A 24,178-nucleotide genomic window follows, 5' to 3' on the forward strand; every position below is an offset into this window, starting at 1 on the left:
AACATATGTTTTATATTGGACCAGGTTCTTCCAACTGATGAATCAGTTGAACATAAGAAGTCCCACAGACAGAGCCATAGGAAGAAAGTCCTACCGGAGATCTACCTGACCAGGCTGCTCTCTACAAAGGTAGGAGGTGGGAACACTGATGCTTACGGCAAGTGGGAGTGTTGATTGCGGCCTGTAGCAAGAAGACTGACCTAAGACAGGAGTGCTGCAGAGCCAGTCACGTTCAAGGGGCTTTGGGATTCATCTGTCCTGAATGTTCAGAGAGTCTTCAGCGAGGCTGCTGGGCTCCACTGGCTCTTTGGTTCTCTCTAGCTCTGCAGCTCTCCCTCTGAGAGCAGCACTGCTCTGTGAAGCCCCACATCGTCTCCCCAAGTGCAGGTGTGGGGTGTCTAGACATGAAGTGGATGCTGATCACCCTGGGGCTCCCAGTGCTCAATTCAGACCTGAACCCATCTCCTCATTGAGTGATTCTGCTGGGAAAGGGAATGGAGATGCTCAGCTCTGCAAGCAGGAGGAATGTCTGTGCGATCTTAATTCAGATTTGAACTTGCCCACTCGCTGCGAGTGCTTAGCTCCAGCAGTTGGGCTCCCAGCCCATCTTTAATCCCAGCATGATGCTTCACTGGAGCAGAGATCACAAGAATGGCCAGCAGTCTCCAGTCTTTTTTGTATTTACTGTGCAGAACAATCGCAGATGTGAGATCCTCACAGTAAGAAAGAAAACCTCGATGCCAAAAGAAATTAAACCCAAATGCAAGCTAATTATATCACTATGCACAAACAAACCTTTCTCTCCTTGCTTTAGCATCCCCTTCCTCTTGGGACTTATCCAACTGGCAGCAAAGTATTTCCCCTTGTGTGTAGCAGTCACAGTTCTCACACCATTTTTCGGGGCTCAGGTGCTGCTGCTTTCTGCAGGCTCGATTGTGTGTGCTTGTCCCACAGGGCACACTGCAGAAGTTCCTGGACGACTTGTTCAAAGCCATTCTCAGTATCCGAGATGACAAGCCGCCTGTGGCCGTGAAGTATTTCTTTGACTTCCTAGAGGAGCAAGCAGAGAAAAGAGGGATCACCGATCCTGACACTATGCACATCTGGAAGACCAACAGGTTTGGAAGACAAGACCTCTTCTTTGTTTCCTTACATCTCTCAGAGCAGCAGCTGCAAACCTTTGGTGCCCTGGATTAACCATTAGGCTTCTAGAAGCAGAACCAATGAGGAACTTGGAAAACAGGGAAAGGCTGAAAAATGAGCCCAAATGAGTGGGTTCGGAGAGCTTTGAACAAATGCAGAGCTCGGGGAGCAGAGACCTGGAAGAGGAGGCATAGTCAGATAAAGGGCAGAAGGAATAGGCACAGTAATACAAATAGTTAAAAGAAACAGGGGAGGGATGGGATGACTGGAGACAGCAGTGGCATAAATTCTAAACAATAAAGAGATAGATTTCAAAATCTAGATAAAGAGATAGATTTCAAAAATCATATCAGGTCTTAAAACATCACAGTGATTTTAAAATCAGCATATTTGGCTCTTTTTCATTTGATTTTTTGTCTTTTCAGCCCTTTGGGGCCACTTTTTCCTGACATCTCTGTAACCAAGCTGAGGCTCCAGGCCATGCACAGGACTCCAGGCTGCTGGTGCTGCTTTCTGCTGGTACCACAGCACCAGGAACCAGCCAGGAGTGGTGCTGAGGAATGTGATGAGCAGCAGAAATGGCATGAGGGGAGCCGAAGTGAAGGGGGAGAATAGAGCAGGGCAGAAACCATGAGGAGAGGCTCTGCACTTCTGAGGCTGCAGGGACAGCAACTTTTCCCATCCCAACATGTGAAAATTAAAAACCAATTTGGCAGGGATAGCAGGCATGTAGACACAACACGTGAACTACAGATTTGCCTAGCCTTCATTACCTTTAATTAGCAGTAGAACAAAGATGTATAGCAGCTTTTACTCTTCAGCTGCTGAGGAGGGATGGTAGGCAGGGCGAGTGATATACTGAAACTGTGTGGCAGCCAAACGAGCACTGAAATAACCAGAGAAGAAAATGATGAGAGAGCGGAAAAAATACATATGAAGTGTATTTCATGGGGCCAGGCTTACCATCAGAACCAGATGATAGTTACTGTCAGGGAAAATGGAAAAGGAGCTGACACCATCGCTACAAAAAAAAGTCAGCAAGTAAGGAAGCCTGGTACAAAAGCCCCATGCATGCAGAATGCCAGTGCTGCTCCTGGAGCACGGCTGGCTCAGCAAGCTGCTGAAGGAGCAGGGTGTGTGCTCACCTGGTTAAGGCTGTACATAAAGTCTCCTGTCCATGGCTTGTACCTCAGCCTGAGCAAGGGTCTCTTTAGTCTCTTCAGGGTTAGGACGTGTGCCTGCCCGTCCAGCTAGGCAGAGGAATGTACGCTGCCAGGATTTGAATAAATAACAGAGCCTGGCTCCTCATTTTTTTCCTCTCTTGTATTCAAGTTCTATCATCTTTCCTGCATTTCCTCTCCTCTCCCTGTGGAGTAAAAAATTCACCTGGTGTGTTCCTGTCTTGTTTCCTTCACAGCCTACCTCTGAGGTTTTGGGTCAACATCCTGAAGAACCCCCAGTTTGTCTTTGACATTGACAAGACAGACCACATTGACGCCTGTCTCTCTGTGATAGCCCAGGCCTTCATTGACGCCTGCTCCCTGTCTGACCTGCAGCTGGGCAAGGTACAGTCCAGAGGGGACAGCCCATTCCTGCTCCAGCAGTCATAGACACAAAATAATATGGATGGAAAGGGACTGTCAGAGGTCACCTGGCCCGAACCTGTCCTCAGAAGCTGAGCTGACTGTGGGTTACCTGCTGAGAGGATGAGTTGTCCTCTCCTGCTTTCCCAACTGCTTTGTTCAGGCTTGAGCTTAAAATTTGCACCCCTCTGCCAGAAGCAGAGGTCAGGGAATGTGAACGCCCTGCAAGATGGGCAAAGAGCAAAGGCCCCCAGCCTGGAAAGCTTGGAGGACAGAGGCCCAGCCGTTGCTGAGTGGCCGTGCATGTTGTCCCACAGCTCTAGAGCACCCAGCGTGCACAACCTCTGTAGGGCCACCCCTAAGGCCAAGCTGGAGCGTTTGTGAAGGGCGGGCTGCGGCGGCACAGCCCCAGCCTGGCTCGCACGCGGAGGCACAGGGCTTGCCTGGTGCCGTCCCGTCGATGCCGTCCATCAGCCCATGGGAAGCACTGGCGGGTGCTGCCATAGCCCAGCCCTGGAGCACTCGGTGCCGTGGCACAGGCCCCTGGCCGCAGCACTGCCAGCACACGCTGGTCACCCCGTGCCCCGAGCCAACGGGCGGCCCTGCAGGCTGGGAGGCAGCGCGCATGCTCGCTGCTCTCGCTCTGTCTTGGCTGTGTGGTGCTGACATTTGAAACTTCCCAACACAAAAAGTTTTATTAGCAAATGCTGTAAATCATCTCTTGCCGTCCCCCCGCCCCAGAGGCTGGGTGTGTGACGTAGAGGGGACCCGACAGCGGGAGACGTGCGCTGCTCAGTGCATCCCCCAGACCGAGAGTGACGGGAAGCCTCTACTGGGAGAGATTAATACTGGGGGAAGATCTAATGAGCTCTTGATTTTTTGTTTGTTTGGGTTTTGGACATTTTTTAGCAAGTGTTACGAAACACCTACAATTTGTCCTTGTCAAGCTGTGGATGAGGGGAAGAGGGGTCAGCTGGAGTCAGACACCAGATGGAAACATTTTTCGGCAGTACAATAGCATAAGTGAAGGAGCTGTTGAGTAATGTGTGGAGAATAAATCCTCAGCATAAAAACCAGCTTGCATATACACACAGTATATCACTGAATTATCCGGGCTGGGTTCTTCCTCTAGTTACAGGGTGTTCAGTAGTGTTACTTCTGATACTGCGAATGAGATAGCAGACTCACTGTACATCTGCAGTGTGCAATATGCTAATAAATCACTCTCCATCTCTTTGTAATACAGAGTGGACAAACCATACACAAATTAAAAAATAACTTAAGGAAACGGCAACATGGGATTCTTCTGTTTCCAAAGGAAAAAAAAAAAAGTTGTAAGCAGGCTCTGTAACTTGGCTATACTGCTGTAATGCCTTGTCATTGGGTTTGAAAATAAACTGCTGTGGGATCTGGTGCTGCAGCCTGGTGCTCCTGCAGCATTAGCCATCCCACATACTGCACCAGCGGCTTGCAGTTACCCCTGGCTTCCTTATTTACTGCCTGATACAGCTGGAGGTGCTGTCTCCATGGCTAAAGCCCTGCCAGGTTTGTTCTGTCTGCAGATCCTTCCTCCCCCTCTCCACCTGTCAGAGCACCAGGGAGCAGTCCCCACACGAGTGTCAGGGCAGTGGGACACGTTGATCTTACTCCCCTCCCTGTCCCAGAGCCTGGGACTCTTTTTCCCCTTGGGATACAATGCTGGCGTCTGCCAGGTTCATTCCCAGGGTAATGATGTCAGTGGGGCAGCATTGCCTTGAGGTTAGAATCATTCATGCTTGTGTTTTCAAAGAGTGCGAGTGAGGTTATGCCATTACGGGTACAACCCGCTCATGTGGCTGGGAGGTTGAGACTACTTTGTCCAAGCTGACATTAATCAAGAAAACTCAGTATTTTCTGTTAATTACTTTACATGCACTCAATATAGGTCAGGCAGGCTGGGTTAGTCAATGCAAAATAAATCAAAGCTACATTAAAAATCCAAGAGCAACATTTCAACTGACAAAGTTCAGCTTGTACGAGAGCTTTGTTCTTTGGTTTAAATCAAGCTGGCTGCTCAAGAGACCAGAGTAAATGCATTCAAAAGCCCATCCCTCATTACCAGTTTGCACATGTGATGCCATGGAGCACAAGTATATTATCTAACATAGTCATGTTACACGTATCTGCAGAGTATTACCTGGCAGCAAACTGCCTCAGGCACACATCTGAGCTTGCCCTTGCTGCAAATTAAAATACATTCACTTAGACTACCTTCACTGGCACGGAAGCTAACCAATTTTTAGCTCATGACAGGGAGATGGGCAGTGGACAGCCACATGCGGAGGGTCGGTGCTGTGGTTCTGCAAGCAGGTGGTATCTGTCCGCAGCACCTCAATGTGTGTGTGCAACCACTGCTGTCATTAGCAGGGCAGTGCCTCGGTGCTGTCTACCACGCTCCTGTTTGTGTAAAGCCAGGCCCAAAGACAAAGCTGTTTCCTGAACCCAGCTGTAGCTGAAGGCCCTGTCTGATAGCCAACACTTCAGCCAGACAAACAGGATAAGGAGTTCTCGGCCAGACGCAATATGGTGCTTGATTCCAGTATCTCATTCTCACTCTAGGACTCCCCGACCAATAAACTACTTTACGCCAAGGAGATCCCGGAGTACAGGAAGATCGTGCAGCGATACTACAAGCAAATCCACGACATGCCGCCGCTCAGCGAGCAGGAGATGAACGCGCACCTTGCAGAGGAGTCCCGGGTAAGAGGCGCTGGGCTGCTGGGGCTCGGTGCGTGCACTGCCTCTCCGCACCACGGGCTGCATGCCTGCGGGGCCAGGGGCAGCGAGCAGCTGGCAGCACGAGCCGGGCACGGGCAGGGAGGCTGCAGGCAGCTCCTGCTTAGATAGACGTTGGAGGGAGCAAACGAGAAAGGATATTTTGCCTCAAATTTCCAGGCACAAACTTCATCTGACCTAATTCCAAGCATCTTTAATTACTGCCAGAGCTGCAGTAAACATCCATGAGTTTGCTTGAAACTAACTAGCTTTGGCACTGGTGGGAATTTAAAGCAAAATTCAGTGCCAAAGAGACAGGAAGTTTGGAAGAGGATCTCTGCCATCTCCCAGCCCCCAGCCAGCTGTCCCCCAGGCCGCCGAGTGCCAGGGCCGGCCCCGAGTGCCAGGCTGCCCGCTGGCAGCCAGCCCTGGCAGGTGGCCGGGCAAGGGATGCCGGCCCTGGTACCAGCTACGGGAGCTGGCAGCCGTGCTCCGGATCTGAGCCCTGCCAGCACCGCACCATGGCTTCCTCAACATCCAGCCATCTCACCATGGCGTTTCAGCTCCAGCCACTGAGCAGGCTTTTTCCCTGGGTGCTCTACCCACCTCTGATGCTGTCCCATCCTTTGAAATGTCTTTGAGCAGTGATGGGTAAACAGGGCTATCAGCTATGGTCATTTAAGGCTGACTTTAAAAAGACTAAGACCATTTCTAATGTAAGCAAATACAGCTTCCTTAAAGGAGGAAGGCAGAAGCCCAGCTGTATCAGTTCCACTGTAATAAAAATAGCCAGTCTAAACCTTCTTTTAATCTAGTTAATGCCTGCTTATTGGACTTGAACGCACTTGCTGCATCAGGATAACATACCTCCCCCCCTTTGTTTTGTCTTCCTAAAGAAATATCGGAACGAATTCAACACCAACGTTGCCATGGCTGAGATATACAAATATGCCAAGAGATACCGCTCCCAGGTAAGTGGGTCTGGCTGTACTGGGGCCTCAGATTACCCACGGAGGAAATAACAAGCAGTATTTTGTAACCAAGCAGGCAGATGCCTGCATCCAGTCCCACAGAACAGGGATTATCTTTCTTTGCATAATCCAGTACACATATGTAATACACACACACAGATGTACTTTCTATCCCATCCCTCGGTTGATGACTTCTTAAAAGAAAAGGCCAGCTCTTCCCAGCCAATTTTAACAGTGCTTGGCTGGGGGGACTGATGCAGGGCTGGCTGATGTGTAGTCCTGCCGATGCAGGAGGCAGAGCACGCTGGTACAGTCCACACCCACGATAACTCAGCGCCCACCACTCCCACCACCAGCAGCCCTGGCTGGTTCCGGACCCCACCACACCCTGCCCTGCGGGGCCAGCTCTGCACTGTGAGGTTCATTACAGGGGTTGTTGGTTACATTTTGGCCCTCCGCCTCAGTACAAGAGCAGGGACTCAGCCGAGCCCTATTGCTCCTGGAGGGCACAGGGGCCATGCTGAGTGCAGGGGCTGTGCCCCAGGGCTGGCGTCCCTTGCCCCAGCTGGGATTCAGGCTTCACAGGGCTGGCCAGGGGAGCAGGGCAGGGACGGGGACCCTGACACTGCCTCACCTCTCACATGCCCACCTCTCCTGCAGATCGTGGCTGCCCTGGATGCCAACCCCACGACGAAGCGCACCCAGCTCCAGCACAAGTTTGAGCAAGTGATTGCGCTCATGGAGGACAACATCTACGAGTGCTGCAGCGAAGCCTAGGCTGACTGCAGCCTGGGAAGTGACCTCTAGAGTGCACTGCTGTAGGGAACCTCCTTTGACCGTGGATATACGTTGGGCCACATCCGTCAGGGTCATTCTCAAACCAGCCTTGTGGCAGGGGTGAGCCTGGCCTGCGGCTGAAGTGCTCCCTCACGTAACAAGAAGCCACAAGACACCTTTATGAGCAGCTAGAAAACCCTCCGATCGGCACTGTGGCACCCATAATTTATTTGCTGTTGCAAGCCAGAAATGGAAACATGACACTCGTGGCAAGCTCAGTTCACCACTTTCCTCTAATCAGCTCCTGAGCAGTTGTCAGCTCCCTGCATCCCCGTTTGTGATTCCTCAAGGACAAGAGACCAGGCTGCAGAAGCCATAACAACAGATGCAAAGCTAAAGGGTAGCCTGAGGGAGTAATGAGCAGAGATGGCAAAGGCTATCAGAGCAATGGCAGAGCTCCCTTCCTTCCACACCATCCCTCTGACATCCATGGTTTTCTGACACCAGGGACTATCAATCGTTCACTATCTGCTGCATTCTGTGTATTTTTGTGCCTTTTAATTTTTGTACTGTATGTGTAAACATAACCACTCCTTCTTCTGAGATTTGGGCAACACAGGAAACTCGGGGCTGATACAAAGCAGTTGCTTCCTAAGTAGCTAAGGCATGCTGAAAGCACTTTATCTCCTAACAGAAACAGCTGTTTGCTAGCTGGAGGGAGTGCATTGCATGTTAGACAGTGTGGGAAAGGCTCTTCCCCCCTCCCCAGGTTCCCAGACCGGTCTGCACAGCGGAGTGGAGTTTGCAGGAGGGTAGGCAAATATCCACTAACGATTCACCCTTCAGCCAGCTGGTCACAAGCATCATTTCTGCCTGGGAGAAGACTAGATGTAAGTGGGTGAAGGGAAGGACTTCTGCCTCTTGCTCTGCTCTCCCAGCCTGACTGGCTGCGCACAGCTATGGCGCTTACTTAAGCTCATGTCACCAGTCCCCTGGCAGAGCAGAACTGAGCCACACACAGGACAGCATCCAGGTAGCATCTTCCCTCCCTTTGCCACACACACTCCAGTATCTCCCTGTAATCACCACCTGAAACATGTCAGTGCTACAGAGGTGTATTCCCAAAGCAGCTTGTTCTGCTTGCCTTGGACACAGTACATGGTTATCAAAGAGCAACCAAGAGAGCAGTTTTGCTATGTGTTCAGTCTTTTTTTTCAGTCCATAAAGGCTAGGGACTAAACCTCAGCCCCATGACAGCACGATGTTTTTGCTCACACAAGCCAGCAGAGCAGGTCACACGTAACACAAGCCACAAACAAAAGTAGAAAGTGTCACGCTCCTGGTTACACTGGTGTCAGCAAACAGGGTGTTGCTGCAGAGACAAATAGAACTTGTTCAAGACCAGAAACTTCACTGCCATCATGCGGCATCTGTGCTGGGGCAGACCTGCCCCATCCCAGCCTGGTGGCACACTTTCCTTTCTGCAGCCAGGGGAGCTGTGACCACTCCAATCTTCTCCAGCATCATTCAGGCCCATCTTTAGAAGCTGGACCACATGTGTGAAGCCAGCATTCCCATGCAGGCAAAGGCAACCTGCCCATGAAAGCTAAACCCAGCTGTAGTTAGGCACCATGTTTTCAAACTGCCAAATAGAAAAAGAAAAAAAAGTTACTACCTCACTCCAGGCAGGGTCTCAAGGTGAGCCTCCGTTACTCATCCAGCTGGCAAGGATGCAACCTGGTATTAGATGACCTTGGTCCACCAGAACTCCTCCTGGGTGACTCACTGCCATGGACAGGTGGCCCCCATCCCCTCATTTCCAGTAATGCCACATTTGTTAGAAATTTGAACATCAGATTGTGTATGTGTATATAGATATCTATTTTAAAACAAATGATAGAATTTATCCAGTATGTTAAAAGGGGGTAGGGAGGGGAGGGAAAGGGGAAGAACAGATTTTTTTTTGTTGTTTGTTTTTTTTTTAAAAAGAAACTACAGAAAAAGTACATACACTGTGGAGGTTTCAATGTTTTTGCTGAGGATGTGGCTTCAGAATAGAAACTAAGAATGTAGCTGGGCTACATTTTATTTTGAAACTGATTTCACAAAAAAAAAAAATCTTGATTTTTTTCTCTAGAAACTGTGAATAGTTACCAGAGATATAGGCAGGCCCAGCACAGGGAAGGCAAGGGTGAGAAGGATCCAGGTAGCAGACAACGTTGAGCTTGGCTGGAGGTGGAGGAAGGGCCATGGAGCAGTAGCCCCATGTTACAAGAAAAGGATACAGATGAGCCAGTAATGAGCATAGTTTGCCTCCAGATGATGTGACTGGGCTGCATTTTGGGGCCTATTGCTTTATTTAATTTTTTCCAAAGCAAAAAAAAAAAAAATATGAAAAAAAAATGAAAAAAGTAGTTGCTACAACCATTTTAAAGAAACAACTTTAACAGAGCAGATGCTTGAGGGTTTGTAGTGTTGCCTTGAACCCGAGCCCTTTGTAACATGTTTTTAAACTTTGGCATGTGTTGTGGGTGTAGTGCCCTTACCTGCTGTGTAGTGGAAGTGGCAGACTCTTGGAAAAGCCTATCTTTGTAATAAAACAAGGTGCTGAAACCCCGTATAGTGACATTTCTGCCCATCTGCACATAGAGGACCCCAGATATTGAGAAACACACCAAGGTCAGGCTGCTATCCTTTGCCCAAAGTGCCTCTCTTCCCACACTCCTCCACAGCCCATGCAAGCCACTACCCTGATCCAACCTAGAAACACGGGCAGGAGGGCAGCTGGTGGGTCAGTTTTGCAATACAACACCCACAGTTCTCGGGGCTGGCAGCTCAGCTAATGACCACCTTGTTTCCATGAGACACGTTTTAACCCTTCTGGTCTGCAGCAGTTATTACTCCTGCTTTGTTGATACCACATGTATACCACATGTTCCACCAGGACAGGTGCTGCTGTGGGAGGTAGAAAATCCCTGCAAGGACTCAACTCCACACCCACACAAATCACACATAAAGACCAGTAGCACCACACTGATTCCTGGGGCTGGACATCCTTACCTCTGCCAGGTGATGCAGCTTTGTGGGCTGACAGCTTCTCCCAGCACTGGCGAGCCCAGTGTGCTCTGCACCACCGATGTCCTCAAGGCTTCTGGCTTCAGCACCGTGAAAGCAGCCCCAGCCTGCAGGTCTCGATAATTGTGCCACTGCTAAAATCCTCTCACTTCTGCCTCCTCCCCAGTAAAAGCTGCTCTTTCCAGACACCACAGGGATTTTCTTTTCCCACTAGAAAGTTGATTCTTAGTAAAGCTAAATCCAGGCATTTAATGATTTGCTCTCTCAGAGAGAGAGTCGTGTTTGACATTCAGTGCCTAGTGAGAGAGGATGCAGCTCCTGCCCTGTTCTGCTGCAGGACATTTCCATGCTAATGAGCAGTGTTTTGCAAGGTTAACCATCACCAAAGGAGCAGCTGAGCCCTTCTTCGTTATTACTGCAGCATCCTCTGCCCTGTCCCTGGGGAACAGGGGTTCAGTTTCATTAAAGATGCATCAACATGGCCAAGGTTGAAGTTTAAAAAGTAGTTAGTTTGCTCAGCTCTTGCTTAAGCCCCAAAGCAAGGCCAGAAGCCTTGGAGGGCATTGGCAAGGCCAGCTGAAGATTAGCAAAATCCTCTTTAGGAAGAGTTTTACTTCCACTTATTTTCTCCTGCCCAGGAGGACTGTAACCCTTTGCATTATCAGGCTGACCTTCAGAAGGGCTATGTTCTCTGCAGAGCAAGAGAAATTTGGGCATTTGAAACTCTTAAATGAAAGTTTTCATACTTGGACCAACTTACTAGAAGCTAGTAAGGCTGAGAGGTGAGTACTGCTCACAGATAGAACAAGAACAAACAATTCCACACCCTGCTGTAAACACCCCAAGAATCTTTAAGCCCAAAAACACTTCTGTCTTTTCTCTTACTGTGGCTAAAAAAACAGCAGCCCCTCCTGCTGCTAGGGACCCTTGTCCACAGCACACACCCACACCTCCTGCCCTGGCACTCCTGTAATCCAAGCTCAGCCAGGCATTAGCACAAGGGCAGCTGGTAGGGCATGAAGCTGGATGCCTACCCCACTCCAAGGCTGTGGGTGCTGTGGCCCCACATCAGCAGAGCTAGAGAAGCCCGAGCTTCCTGGTGCTCAGCGGTGCCACCACCATGCCCCATGGCATCCCAGTGCCCCTGACTGGGCCATCACCTGATACTGGAGCTTACCACCAGCCTGCACACATGCAGCACCCCCAAAGCCACCCCTGCACTGCTGGCTGGCCAGATAGGGGCTTCCCAGGAGCCCAACTACTATGTACTGCTCCAACCAGCAGCCAGGGACGTGGAGATGCACAGGACACCTCATGGGAGCTGGCAGCTGCAGCACCAGCTCATGTCCACTCCATGAGCCCGTGTGCTGCCCCATCCCACTTGGGATGAGGCCAGGAGCAGGCTAGGATCCACGCTTACCCTGGGCTGGGGAACACTGGTCTTGGGAGACAGGGGCACAGGAGCAGGGCAGTAGTCACACTGTTTCATGATGAGTGAAGCAGCTTTATTAGTAGCAGGTGAACACAGAGTTAAAACCTGTCCTGGAGACTAAAACCAACTCAGATGCCATGGGTCTGGGCTCAGAGTGGCACAGTGCTGCACTGCCAGAGACCTGGGACCCCTAGCGCACCTCCTTGCCCACATGGCAAGGGATGCCTCCTACGGCGCAGCCTCCCCCTGGCCAGCACCTCGGGCTGCCTGGGGTTTCCTTGTCTTGCCTTTAGCCCCCTTCTCCTTCGGGGCAGCTTCCTGAGCTTCCCCAGGCACCTTCCCCTTAGTCTTGCCCGCTGGGGCCTTTCTGGTCCCCTTTGCCCCAGCACCCACAGGGCGGTCACCATCGTTCCCTCCTTTGTCCTTGTCAGCCAGAGCTGCACGGGGCGCTGACCGCCCTTTGGCAGGGGCCCGAGGGGCCTTTGCTCCATCGCTCCTGGGCTTCGCTGCTGCTGGTGCCGGCTGGGCCTGGAGAGGAGAGAGCAGCTAGCACCTCAGGCTGCTGACTCACAGCATGGCAGCAGCCTGAGCATAGCACTGGCACCCCACAGGGCCATACTCACATCTACAGGCTTTGTCCTTGGCTTCTGCTTTGCAGCTTTTGGCTTCTGCTTCGTGGCTTTTGGCTTCTCCTCAGCAGTACCTGTGGAGAAGGGGGCAGCGAATCAACATAGGCTGGGGCCTCTCAGCAGGGTCAGGGTGCTTGTGACACCACCAGCCCGTTACCTGGTCCTCCTTCGCTCTCCAGCACCGCAGGGACCCGGGTGGCCTTGGCAGCTCCTCTGCGCCCTGGCTTTGGGGCCTGTTCTCCAGTGGGATCTGCCTGGCCCGGCGGCTGCTTCTGCCGCAGCTTTTCAGGTGCCAGCTAGGTGCAAGGAATGGGAGTGGGGCTGGGCAGCACCTCAGCCCCAACCCTGCAGCTTGGGGCCCAGCAGCCCCCCACTCACCTTGAAGCGGCCAGTGGCCCCCAGGGCAGAGGAGTTGTGGGGCCGCACCAGGTCCCCACGGCTCAGCCCCTTGGCCAACGCCTGCTTCAGCAGATATTTGAGGCGCACAGGGTCCACGGCAGGGTACTTGGCCAGGATGAAGCGTTTGATGGTGACGACGGAGGCACCCTTTGTCCCATCCTGTGCCCGCAGCGCCTCAATAACCATGTTTAGTGTCGGGGGATGCCGCCGGCCCAGAGCAATCTGACTAGACAACCGGGCAGCACCAGCAGCTTTATCTGTGAGGGAAGCAAGAGAGGCATCATGAGACAAAAGTGTTCACAGCCCCAAGGCCTGCAAGTCCCCCAAAAGCAGACAGGCATCACCATGCTCATCTCCACAGCCTCGCAGCAGCCAGAGCCAACAGTGCCCAAGCCCTGGAGCACCCAGAGATCCCTTACCTGTCTGAGGCTCCATGACAGTATGCAACAGCCCAAAGCCTCAGGCCCAACAGCCCCAGCTCTGTTTACAGCACTACTGACCCTGGTCACAGGTTTACCTCACTTCCAGCTAATTTATCTGATTAGCACCATAACTGCAGGGTCTGGTTGGCAGCTGCTAACTGCTCTGGTGCCCGCCCAGGGGGAGCAGGTGGCTGTGAAGCCAAGTACTCGTACCCAGATCTTTGTGAGGGGCTGGCAGGTGAAGGGCCGTGTCTCAGCAGATGTTTTGGAGAGGGATAAGAGACGGGGGGCTCGCAGGGTGAAGGCTGTGACCACGCAGTGCAAAGGCACCCACCCCACTGCTGGGGGGTGGGATGGCCACATACTGGCAGCACACACCATGGGCTGGATGGGGAACCCAGCGTGTCTGCTGGGGCCCTTTGTGCACAACAGCCCTGCAGGGAAGCAGGGGCTGCACAGCACAGGGAGCCCAGTAATGGGAGGGAGAAATTAACCCCCAAACGAGAGGAGGAAAATTAAGACTTATTTTGTTAGCTGGCTAAAGCAGGAGGAGCAACCCTCCTGCAGTAGCCCCAGGTGTGTGGTCGTGAGTGGGATGCCACATGTGCCCATGCTCACCACATCCTGCTGTGTTCAGGGGAGAGAGCACCCAGCCCTATGCAGGAGCAGCCCTAATGTGTCCCCTCCATGTCCCCTTCATGCCAGCTCTTGACACAGCAACTGCGCTGGGGAGAGCATTGTCCCATGGGCAAGGGACAAGCTGAGCCTTTGACCATCCAGGTCCCCAAGGCTCCCAGGGCACTTCTGTGTCATGGCTGTGTTTAAGTTAATTCATCCTATGATTCCTGTGATTTTCCCTGCTGTTTCAGTGGGGTGAGACATTTGTTCTACTTTCTGTTCTGCATGTGCTCACGGGGTGAGCGTGTCTAATTCACTAAAACAGCTCTTCGGTGCAGGAACAGCATGAATATCTTCACCCTGGAGACCGCTGTGTATCTCCAGAGCATGCTGTGTCGGTCCCTTGCTCCTTACAAAAAAGTCATGAGCTTTTTGTGTGCGTCGTCTGTGAAAGTCCCTGGGGAGCTGCAAACTTGTGGAAGGACTGGGATCACGTGTCAGCAGCGTGGGTTCATGTCCTGATGCAGCAGACGTGCTACTGCACCAATGAACATCAAAACTCAGCCCAGACAGACCTCCTTCATCGAGGGCTGCACCCACCTGCTGAGCCTGGGGCTGGGTTCTGGCAGCGGACTGAGGCGCCAGCAGGAGCCTGGCCTGGAGCAGGGTTGTGGAAAAGGCCTGTGCCCAAGTCCCACGTGCCTGGCTCTGCCCAGACCAGCACGCCTGACCCTTTCTCTCATCCATTTTCAGTCAATTTCTGAATTCCCCAGGAAGGAGGCCATGGGGGTGGCCGAAGGCCACAGGGTCCTGCACTGCAGCAGGGCTGCATTCGCTTCCTACAACCACCTTCTCCTCCTAGATCTGACCATCACCTCTCTGGTCATCATCTCCGTGATGCCCCCGCACCCACCTGGCTGGCAGAGGGGCCCCAGGCCCTCGCTGGCCCCAGCAGCAGGAGCCGTAGGGCTGGGCACGACGTGGGGCGACAGCCTGTGGGCTGGGAGAGCCGCAGTGCCAAGCACCACACGGCTCCTATGGAGACTGCCTTGTCAGGCAGCAAACAAACACCAAACCCTTCCTCCTCTTCCCTCCAAAACCAGCTCCCAGGTTTGAAATACATGAATCAGGCATCAGCCTAAACACTGAATTATTCATAAACTGCTAATCTTCAGATTTCACTGAATATGCAGAAGTATCGATAAAAAAAAAATAATGAGAGAATTGTACTTGCAAATTGCTCTTTATTAAAGGTTTAACTTGCATGGGTTCTCTATGTTCCCTATTAGACCTTGCAAAGCTGCATAGGATTAGAAATCAGAGAGGATAATAATGTACAAAAATAGTTTCAAATGTTGATAACACTGAACAGCGAGAAAAACATCTTATTTGTATAACTGAGCTAAAAATAAAAATGAAGAACACTGCTACAATTGCAATATGCCATCTTGTAGTGCTTAAAACATATGTCGGCGGCTCTGAGCCATATGCTCCCAAGTCTTGCCTGCTACAGCGCGGAGGGAAGCTTAGCGATGCACCGATCAATCCTCAAAAGCACAAGCACTGGCCAAAACCTCCTACTTGGGCCGATGCCAAGCTGGGTTGCAGCTGAGGCAGGGAGGTACGGGAGGACCTGGAGGAGCTCGGGGCATGGCCCTGGGCTGCAGGAGGGCCTGCGGGTGTCTGACAAGGGAAGGCCTGCGAGGGGAAGGGGGAGCAGCTTCCTGCTGGGGGAGGCATCAAGAGGGGCTGCTGCTGAGGCGCAAACACTGAGTGCATGTCGCGGTGCTGGGCGCCTGTGGAGGTGAGCACCCAGCTCTCCGCGAGCACACCCAACCGCAGCTGTGCCGTGCTGTGCCATGCTGTGTGGGGTCTGCACTGTCACCTCTGCGGCACGGAGGAGCCCATGTGCACCAGAACACCCCCATCTCCCCAGAGGCGTCGCGGCGCCTCCCGGATCTTCTGGAACGCAGTGGTGGGGCAGGGCTGTGCCTGGAGCACCCAGCAGCGGCCCCAGCACGGCGCAGCGGGGCCCAGCTGCCGCCAGTGTCTGCTGGGCTCTGTCCCAGCGGCAGAGCCGAGGGGGCTCAGCCCCGGCCCCACCGGGGCCCTTGTACAAGGCCGCGGTGAGGGAGGTAGCAGTGGCTCTGCCGTGGCCTGAGGTTCGCACCCAGTGGTGCAGGGCATGCATGCGCATGAGGGGGATGTCAGAGCGAGTGGCCTGCACGGTGCAGACGGGTGTGAGCTCTCAGCAAATCAACAGAAAAGCACGGATTTACACCAGCGGAGGAGCTAAGCCTTTGCATTTTAATTACAAAACATGTGTACACATTCACAGCCTTGTTCCCAGGGTTCCTATCATCAGGAGAGAGAAGCCCGCCCTGCAGGGCCGTGGTGAAGCGGGGGCAGGCGATGGCAGTGGTGGGACTAGGTTCATGCTGGCTGGGCGGCGACGCACACCCTGAGGGCCGGCCGCTCCGGCGGGACCTACGCGGGGGAGACCTGGCTGGTGGAGACGGAGGAGGTCTCTGTCTTGCCAGCAGATGTGTCCTCGTCACCCAGCGGATTCTTGCCGCAGCAGAGGGTTGTGATCATGCAGTTACGGAACTGGAAGAGAAGGGAGACATCGGGTGAGGGCAGGTGGCCGCTGGGGGTTGCCTCTGTGCTGGATCCCTCTGTGCCGACTAGGGCAGAGCCAGGGGGAGGGCACGAGCGAGCCCCAGTAGTGCCGCACGCTCTGCCCAGGCTCTGGTGCCCAGGCTCTGTCCGGCGGTGGGGCTGTCACAGCGGGAGCACCTCCCAGAGACACAGGCTCCTGGGGGCTGTTGCAGGGGGCTGTGTGGAACTCTCTGGCACGGTAGCTCTGGCTGCACCGTGCAGGGTGAAGTCGCCTTCCTGCTGCCTGGGGCTGGGGCAGCGCAGCCCCAGATTCTCCACTGGGACAACCTGTGCCTCGTTCGGGTGGATGGGTTTGCATTTGCAAGATCTGTGCTGTGCGAAGGGGTGAGTTGCACTGTCACCACCCTCCTTCACACAGGCACAAGGTTACCTGGGAGCAAAGCCCTCGCAGCTCACTGGTGCGGTGGAGGTCTGGTGGCTCTCCCCAGGCTGCTATGAAGCCAAACACTACAAAGGAAGTCACCTGGCACGCGGCACTTACCTGTTTGTTCATTACAATGTAAATCACGGGGTTATAGATGGCAGAGCTCTTGGCAAAGAATGCCGGGATGGTCATGAAGATGGGCCCGAAGTCTGAGCCCTGGTTGGTGAAGATGTAGAAAGCGACGCTGGCGTAGGGGACCCAGCAGATCAGGAAGGCGATGACCATGATGATGACCATGCGGGTCACTTCCTTCTCTGCCTTCTGGGTGGTGGCAGACTCCTGCTGCTGGGCGGCAGCCTGTGGGCAGAGGGAACGGGGAGGTGATGGATGTGGGGGAGGGTTCGGCCCACGAGGGGCGTGGGGTCAGGGTTTGGGGTAGTTGGGCTGCACGCCCGGAGCTTGCGGTGCTCCCCGAGGGGGGCCCGACCAGGTCCTTCCTGCCACCTGTGCGGAGCGCGGCGCGGCCCCTCGCAGCAGCCTCAGCGGCAGGCACCCACCTCCTTCACGGTGCAGACCAGGTTCCCGTAGCAGAAGAATATGACCATCAGCGGGATCGTGAAGTGAACCACAAACATGTAGATGACGAAAGATTCGTTGTTGACCTCAGGCTTCAGCGTGTAGTAGTCAATCCCGCATGAGCACTGCATGCCCTCGGGGATGTACCTGTGAGTGACACCGAGGGTCGGCATCCCGCAGAGATGCCCGCGGCCAGCCGAGGCCCCGTGCCAGGCGGCACTCTGCCTACCGTGACCAGCCGAAGAGCGGGGGAGCTGCGCACGCCAGGGCCATGATCCAGGTGAAGACGACCCCCATGATGGCGTGGTTCTCCCCGAAGCGGAAGTTGCTCATGGGCTTGCAGACCACCACGTACCGCTCAATAGCCAGCACGACCAGAGACCAGAGCGCAATTTCACCTGAAGCAGGGAGAGAGGGATGCAGATATGGGCCTTTGAGGGCTGGGAGAAAAGCTACTGAAGGCAGCACGGGGCCTCCTCTGACCTTTCATGTTCCCAAGGAGGACCCCTAAGAGCAGGTAAATCCCCAGCCGGGTTCAGAACCAGCAACGAACGTGGGCTAAGTGCTGACATGGTGGGAAGGCATCAGAAGGCACCTTCACACTGCAGTGCTGCCCCCGCAGTCACCGCCGTGCTCTGTGTGTCGGGGTCCATCGCCGAGCCCCATTCCCTGCCCGGACTGCCCCCACACCCATGGCCCTGCGGCCCCGCTCGGGGTGCCTGTCACACCGGGGTCCTACTCCTACCCACAGCTTCCCAGCAACTTGTGCCAGGAGCCCCGAACCAGCAAAACGGTTGCCTTGCTTGTGGCTGAGGGCTGAGCTGAACAGAGGAAGGCGTTTTCAGACACACGATTTCTGATTAACATCTGTTTCTGTCAAAGCCGGGCTGGCAGAGGAGCAGAGACAGCTTGGCCAGCCTGCGCCACCGAGCGCCGCGTCAGAGCGAGCACCAGGCTCAGCCCCGCCAAGCGGGAAGAACAAACTGCCGCATCTCCAGCCAGAGAGCAAGCCAAAAAGATGTGCAAATCCAGCAAAATCTGCTATTGGTTACTTTTCATTGCTACATTGTTGTTCTTAGGATGCTGAACAGGTGGTTACCAAAATAAGTTTTTTTTAAAAAAAAAAAGTGTAATTTGTCACTTTCTTCACCTCCCACCTCCCAGCACTGCAACTGCCTCAGCCCACACCAGCGGCAGACCGAGTACCTTCCAGATACCACATGTTTTTCCAAGAGCATCTGGGCATCCTCCCACCCTTTCCTAAAATCTGGAGCAATTTCTGGCAGAAGATTTTTGAATATTTGGAAAACTCACCACCCAGTGTAGCAAAGAAGCCTTCGATGTAGCACCCTGTTACTCCAAAGACAAAGTACCCATTCATCGAAGTGTACATGGTGGTCGTGAAGCCTCCAAACACCATGAAGAGGTCGGCGACTGCCAGGTTCAGGAGGATGTAGTTTAGAGGTGTCCGGAGCTTCTTGTGCTGGATGGTGACATACAGCGTGAGGAAGTTGATGGGGAAGCCGAGCAGGATCAGCATGAACATGTAGGCAGCCAGCGCCGAGAACTTCCAGGGCTCAGCCAGGTAGTACTGGGGGTACTCGAAGGGGCTCCGCACCACCCCAGTCTTGTTGGACATGGGCACGTAGAAGTCTTGGCCTTCTGTCCCGTTCATGGTTGCGGTTGGTGAGGTGCCTTTTGCTCTTACTCAGTTTTTTTTTGTGTGCGTGGGGGAATTGCCTCTGAAGCTGGGCTCCCGCCACCTCTCGGCCTTCGCCGTTACCCCGGGGAGAAGTGGCTACGCTCACCTCTGCGGGGCACCCCTTATAAAGTGCCCCCTGGGGTAAGCTCCAGGCATCGGTGTCAGCACGATTAGGGCTTAGAAAATTATTAATCATAATCATCCAGGGGTAATTGGCTTTCTTGGGAAGGTATTAAGGTGACACCTGTTTCTGGCCTGCACTGTCATTGTTGCAGACCATGGTTCATGGTCATTATACATAAAGAGGAACTCTGCAGCACACTGGTCGATGGGGGGTCCAAACCAGGAGGCAGCTCCACCTGCACGGCCTCTCTCCTCGGCATGGCTGCGCCGCTCCCCAAGCAGCGAGGACTCGGGGCAGCCCCATGCCCTAGGTGGTCACCGCACCCCATGGGTGCCCACAGCTCATGCTGCCATTGCCCAGGGGAGGCACTCGCCCCACCAAGCACGCAGCCCAGGGGCACTCCAGGGCTGAGCTGCCCGCCAGTTGGACATGCCTCAGGTCCCCTCAGAGGGATGTTGGAAACAGGACACATCGCCACCAGGTCAGAGGGAAGGGCAAGGCACACAGGATCCTGCTCAGGGCTGTGCTTGCTCAAAGCTCCCAGGCTGAGCCTTCAGCTCTTGCCAACAAACAGACCTCTTCTCTGCCCCCTGGGAGCAGGAGTGAATCCTGTGGACTGAAAACCCCATGACCACAAGTTTGGGGGCTGTAGAGGGTGCTGGGGTGGGCAGGTTTGGTGTGGTCCACCAGAGACAGAGGCCTGTCCTTCCAAGAGGAAAGCAGTGACACCAGGTAGCCGCCCTGCAGAGCCACCTCCATCACAGCCGCCGCTCCCAGGAGGAGGCTGGTGACGGGGTACTGCCAGGCAGCATGACCATCAACCCTTCTCCCATGTGCTCTCAGCCATCTGCTTTCTCTGCTGCAAGACTTGACTGGGCAGGTGTGAAGAACACAGTTAAACACTGATCCTGCTGGTGAGTTTCCAGTTGTATCACCTCCTTCGTCCCTGGCCTGACGTGCTCTGCATCACACCGATTACATCGGTAGCACCAACAAAATAACCTAGCCCATCCGTCCTGAACGGGTATCATTCTGCACTGGTGCCGAGAAAGGTTGTGGGCAAGGCACAGAAGGAAGTCTCTGAGCTGAAGCCAACATTCGACCTCATATTCTGGGTGACAGACATCCCTGAAACTGCAAGAGTTGGATTCTGTATAGTGGGCATTAGAGCTGCAGGAGAAGCTGTTGTTGGAGCCCCCAATGTTGGAGCCATCCTAATGTCTCTACCTCCCCACTTGATGCACTCAGTTGTGCTCGAAATGTTCTTTTTGCCAGTCAGCCCCTGAGTTAGACATTACCTGGTTTACACTTTTCAGAGACAACAGGACAGCGTGTACACAAGTGAACACAACGAAGCCAGCCACAGATCTCCCTTATGTACGAGGTGGTTCCTTACAGCTCATGGCACCACGATTGATCTTTCAAACTCCAAAGCTATTTTCCCCACTTTTTTTTTTTTCCTTTCTTTCTTTCCTCGCACCCACTGTTTATCGCTGTTCTCGTGTACATATTGTTCTCAGCACTAACAGCGCTCCAGTTGGCACATAAATTCCAGGCCGTGTCCCCGCAGAGGTCCCCGCAGACTGATGGCCCCTTGGTGGGGGACAGGGCTCTAGGGGGCCTGAGCACCCCCACAGCAATTGCTTTCTAGGCTGCTGCCAGGGGCTTGGACTTAACTTCCCCTGCAACCAGGAGCTGAGGAGAGGGCACCGGCATGCCTCGTGCAGCACGGAGGATGTGCCAGAGCAGCTGGAGCTTGCAGGTGGGAGATGAGCAGAGGCTCACGTCCTCCTGGCCTTCATAAACTTGCTTCAGTCCTGGCCTAGTTTTCACCAGTGTTCCCTGTGGGCTACTTTAGCACATGCAAAACCGTTCAAAGGGAAAAAGCAGAAACTTTGTGTTCTCTTCAAATAAAAGGCCAAGCAGGAAAACCTTCCCTCTAAGTGGGGAACATCTTACAGAAGCACTGATGGACCTGAAGTGCTGGTACCACTGACAAAGACAGCCCTGTCTGTCATCAAAGGCAGGCCACGATCACCCCGGACAGCCACAAAAGTCTTCCTTCACGTCAGCGTGCAAATACCAGCTCCTCGCACATCCCCTGCTCGTTGTGTGTCCCTCTCAATTAACTTTTCACAGCTGTTGTCAAGGCCAAAGCGGTGCCACTAACTGCAGGTGCAGCTGTTACACTTGTACCTGGGTGTACAAGAAGGATTAAAGGTTTATCTCCCCCACATAAAATATGCCACATAAGCTCTGATGCAATAAGCTGCTGCTGAGGTCAGCAGCCGCTGCTCGGGGCTTAGAGCCTGACCTGCGTCACCACGGGAGCAGGGAAACGCAGGCAGTGACAGGGTAGGAGCGCAGGGCAGGTTGAAGGAACCAGTTGGTGAACCACCCACAGCTGGTTCAGACACAGGCTGTGTGCTGGGACTTGCACACCCAGGGACTTCGTGTCGTGGAGTCACCAGAGGGCTTCGATGGCACAAGGCTGGAGCTAGAACACAACAACTGCTGAGCGCGCGGAGCCCAGCTTTGCCTGGAAAAGCCCAATACTCCTTTCAAACTTAGACTGTATTGACAGAGAAATTGTTTAAAAACACAAAAAAAGCTTCCTTGTTTGATCTATTTTGCCTCTGTGTCATTGCAAACCCCGTCTATTTATTTTTATAATTTTTCATTCCTGCTAGCTCTACAAAGCCAGCTCAGTTCTGGGAGAACAAACTGAATTCCATTTTGGCTCACGTATCAAACAGCATTGTTTATCAATGCCACTTGCAAAGTCTTTATTGCAAACAGTGATATACGAGTCAGAAAGCAGACAAGTGCTAATTAGAACAGAATGTTTTTAAAGCAGTAAATTAAGCAAATTTGGTCAGGAACCACTGAGGGACTCGGAAACCCTGTAGTGCTATTTCATAGAACCACGCCATGGGCTGGGTTGGAAGGGACCTCAAAGCCCCCCCAGTGCCACCCCCTGCCATGGGCAGGGCCCCCAGCCCCCAGCCCAGGCTGCCCCCAGCCCCATCCAGCCTGGCCTTGGGCACTGCCAGGGACGGGGCACCCACAGCTCCTCTGGGCAGCCTCAGCCAGGGCCTCACCGCCCTCATGGTGAAGAATTGCTTCCTTCTATCTGACCTAAATCTCCCTCTCTTAGTTTGGAGCCATTCCCCCTTAGGCTGAGCACCCCCAGCTCCCAGCAGAGGGGCTCCAGCCTCTGGGCCCGCTGCAGCAGGGCCCTGTGCTGGGAGCAGCGCTGCAGGGGGGGCTCACGAGAGTGGAAGATTTCCAAGTGTCACTTTGCAGGGGAACTCAAGCAGACGAGGCATCGCTCACTGATTTCACAAGCACAGTGCTGCTGTTCACACGGTAGCTGTTTTACCAGCACCCACCAACCTCAGTAGTTGAAGGCAGTAAATTAGATTATTATTTACCACTCGATACAAAGGGAGCCTTGTGACAGGCAGGATGTCATAATAAAACTCATGCTAACAAGGGTACAACTTGAACTGGATTAGGGTCAAGAGACCTATCACTTCCCAGCTCCAGTCCAGCCCAGCTGGATCCCTGCGGATTCTCGTGCTGTCAGAACCGCTCAGTTACCGCCCTCCAGTCGTCCATGAGTACTTGGTGTGCTGCATCTGGCTGGGATGCAGTTCACATTCTTCACAGCAGCCCATGTGGTGCCGTGTTTTGGATTTGCCAAAAGCATTGATAAAACAGCAGCCCTTTAGCTACTGCTGAGCACCGCTTGCACAGAGCTGAAGGGTAATTCTGTTCCCCACTCTGCCTCCAGCGACGGGCCAGAGGTGGGCAGGCACCAGGAGTGGGCACAGCCAGGACAGCTGACCCGGGCTGACCAAAGGGGTGTGCCATACAAGACAACGTGGTGCTCAGAAACAAAAGGAGAAGAGGAAGACAAACACCATAACCACCACTACGTAACCAGTACTCGTGCCGAGGCCCTGCTTTCCAGGAAGCAGCTGGACAGCTGCCTGCCACAAGGAATTAAAGAATAAGTTGCTTACTGCTTTTCTTGCACACAGGGCTTTGCTCATTGAACTACCTTTATCGTGACTGACAAGTTTTTCTCCTTTTGCTCTTGTAATTATCTCCCATCCTGCCAGAGCGGGGTGGGAAGTGAGTGTACAGCTGCATGGGTGCTTAGCTGCTGTCTGGGAGGGATATTTACAAGCACGCAAACACATTCCGTTTAGCCCATCAGGTCAGTGGTTTTTCCTTCATTAATGGCAAACACGCTAAAGTTACCAGAAACACACAGGCTGCAGTAGACAGATGAGGAACTTACATCTGGGTGTTTTTGTTACCATGAAATGGACACTTCCATACAGAACCTGTCATGTGGGTTTTAACAAGCATGAATTCTACATAGGTTAAAAGGAGATTCTGAGACAAATGAAAAATAGTCCCATTTATTTGAAGTTCTGACAATAACAGGTACATATTAAGGAACAAAATAAGTCCTAACACAAGTTGGAGTAAAAACAATTACTTCTAGTCTGAACTTGACCCTAGGAACCTTCCTGTAAAAATCCGTGGCACTTCAGCTGCTTGTCTGGGAAATGTAGGGGACAGACATTCTTATTTAAAAAAGGTAAATTTCTTCAACTCAGTTCCACTCACATACAAAAGAGAACAAGATGACAACTAAGTTGTTAGGAAAACCATGAATCTAATGAGTACTTTGCCAAGTCAATAGGGAAGTCTCTCAGTTGAGGTATCGGATTGTTCTTCTTCATTGGTTTGACTCATCTATTCTCCTTCGACAGAAGGGACAACAGTTATGCTGGAGCACGAGAAGCTCATAGTCTTCTGTGTGGAACATCTAAGAATTAGGAACAAATTGAGGGACAAATTAGCCTGTGACTAGATCAAAGAAAATGCAAACTGAGCTCAATGGATTTTCTGA

At 53.1% G+C, this 24,178-nt stretch overlaps 4 protein-coding genes across 10 annotated transcripts in view; 1 reads left to right on the forward strand and 3 right to left on the reverse strand.

The window, feature by feature from the left end:
• The window catches only part of PLXND1 (plexin D1), an 81,676-nt gene extending 71,835 nt beyond the window's left edge, over positions 1 to 9,841 (forward strand). Inside the window, exons 31-36 of the mRNA XM_084530929.1 lie at positions 25 to 129; positions 955 to 1,118; positions 2,561 to 2,708; positions 5,325 to 5,465; positions 6,377 to 6,451; positions 7,112 to 9,841. Of these exons, the coding sequence (XP_084387055.1) occupies positions 25 to 129; positions 955 to 1,118; positions 2,561 to 2,708; positions 5,325 to 5,465; positions 6,377 to 6,451; positions 7,112 to 7,228 (750 nt within the window). The 3' untranslated portion in view covers positions 7,229 to 9,841. The remainder of the gene's footprint in view (positions 1 to 24; positions 130 to 954; positions 1,119 to 2,560; positions 2,709 to 5,324; positions 5,466 to 6,376; positions 6,452 to 7,111) is intronic.
• Positions 9,842 to 11,786: 1,945 nt separating this feature from the next.
• Positions 11,787 to 15,219, reverse strand: H1-8 (H1.8 linker histone). 2 transcript variants are annotated; one of them, XM_084530950.1, is made up of 5 exons: positions 13,183 to 15,219; positions 12,743 to 13,020; positions 12,522 to 12,660; positions 12,359 to 12,438; positions 11,787 to 12,281 (listed from the first exon to the last, which is right to left on the reverse strand). In XM_084530950.1, exons 1-5 carry the CDS (start codon positions 13,196 to 13,198, stop codon positions 11,964 to 11,966), a joined length of 831 nt encoding a protein of 276 aa, XP_084387076.1. In that variant the 5' UTR covers positions 13,199 to 15,219; the 3' UTR covers positions 11,787 to 11,963. The 2 variants fall into 2 exon arrangements, with proteins under 2 accessions (XP_084387076.1, XP_084387077.1); XM_084530951.1 differs by having other exon boundaries at positions 11,787 to 12,263; positions 13,183 to 15,216.
• A 213-nt stretch (positions 15,220 to 15,432) lies between these two features.
• RHO (rhodopsin) lies at positions 15,433 to 20,425 on the reverse strand. The gene is made up of 5 exons (XM_084531541.1): positions 18,737 to 20,425; positions 17,652 to 17,820; positions 17,404 to 17,569; positions 16,964 to 17,203; positions 15,433 to 16,410 (listed from the first exon to the last, which is right to left on the reverse strand). Exons 1-5 carry the CDS (start codon positions 19,095 to 19,097, stop codon positions 16,291 to 16,293), a joined length of 1,056 nt encoding a protein of 351 aa, XP_084387667.1. The 5' UTR covers positions 19,098 to 20,425; the 3' UTR covers positions 15,433 to 16,290.
• Positions 20,426 to 23,665: 3,240 nt separating this feature from the next.
• Positions 23,666 to 24,178, reverse strand: part of IFT122 (intraflagellar transport 122) — a 32,468-nt gene continuing 31,955 nt past the window's right edge. For all 6 annotated transcript variants that reach the window (XR_014696459.1, XR_014696460.1, XM_084530956.1 and 3 more), the window contains one exon: positions 23,666 to 24,094. Coding sequence is in view for 4 of the 6 variants with exons in the window: in XM_084530956.1 (XP_084387082.1) it covers positions 24,005 to 24,094 (90 nt within the window). In the remaining 2 variants the exon portion in view is untranslated. The remainder of the gene's footprint in view (positions 24,095 to 24,178) is intronic.

The sequence above is a fragment of the Aythya ferina genome, assembly GCF_964211825.1.
Source record: "Aythya ferina genome assembly, chromosome: 10".
Classification (NCBI taxonomy): domain Eukaryota; kingdom Metazoa; phylum Chordata; class Aves; order Anseriformes; family Anatidae; genus Aythya; species Aythya ferina.

What these genes read in the sequence shown, in the direction of transcription:
- H1-8 (XM_084530950.1), bottom strand. An exon ending in GGGCCACTGGCCGCTTCAAG is followed by an intron (nt 12,661 to 12,742) that starts GTGAGTGGGGGG and finishes CCTTGCACCTAG; the next exon opens with CTGGCACCTGAAAAGCTGCG. An exon ending in GGAGAGCGAAGGAGGACCAG is followed by an intron (nt 12,439 to 12,521) that starts GTAACGGGCTGG and finishes CCTTCTCCACAG; the next exon opens with GTACTGCTGAGGAGAAGCCA.
- RHO (XM_084531541.1), bottom strand. Translation starts at nt 19,097, where the DNA reads ATGAACGGGACAGAAGGCCAAGACTTCTACGTGCCCATGTCCAACAAG. An exon ending in CTTCTTTGCTACACTGGGTG is followed by an intron (nt 17,821 to 18,736) that starts GTGAGTTTTCCA and finishes TCCCTGCTTCAG; the next exon opens with GTGAAATTGCGCTCTGGTCT. An exon ending in ACATTGTAATGAACAAACAG is followed by an intron (nt 16,411 to 16,963) that starts GTAAGTGCCGCG and finishes CTTCTCTTCCAG; the next exon opens with TTCCGTAACTGCATGATCAC.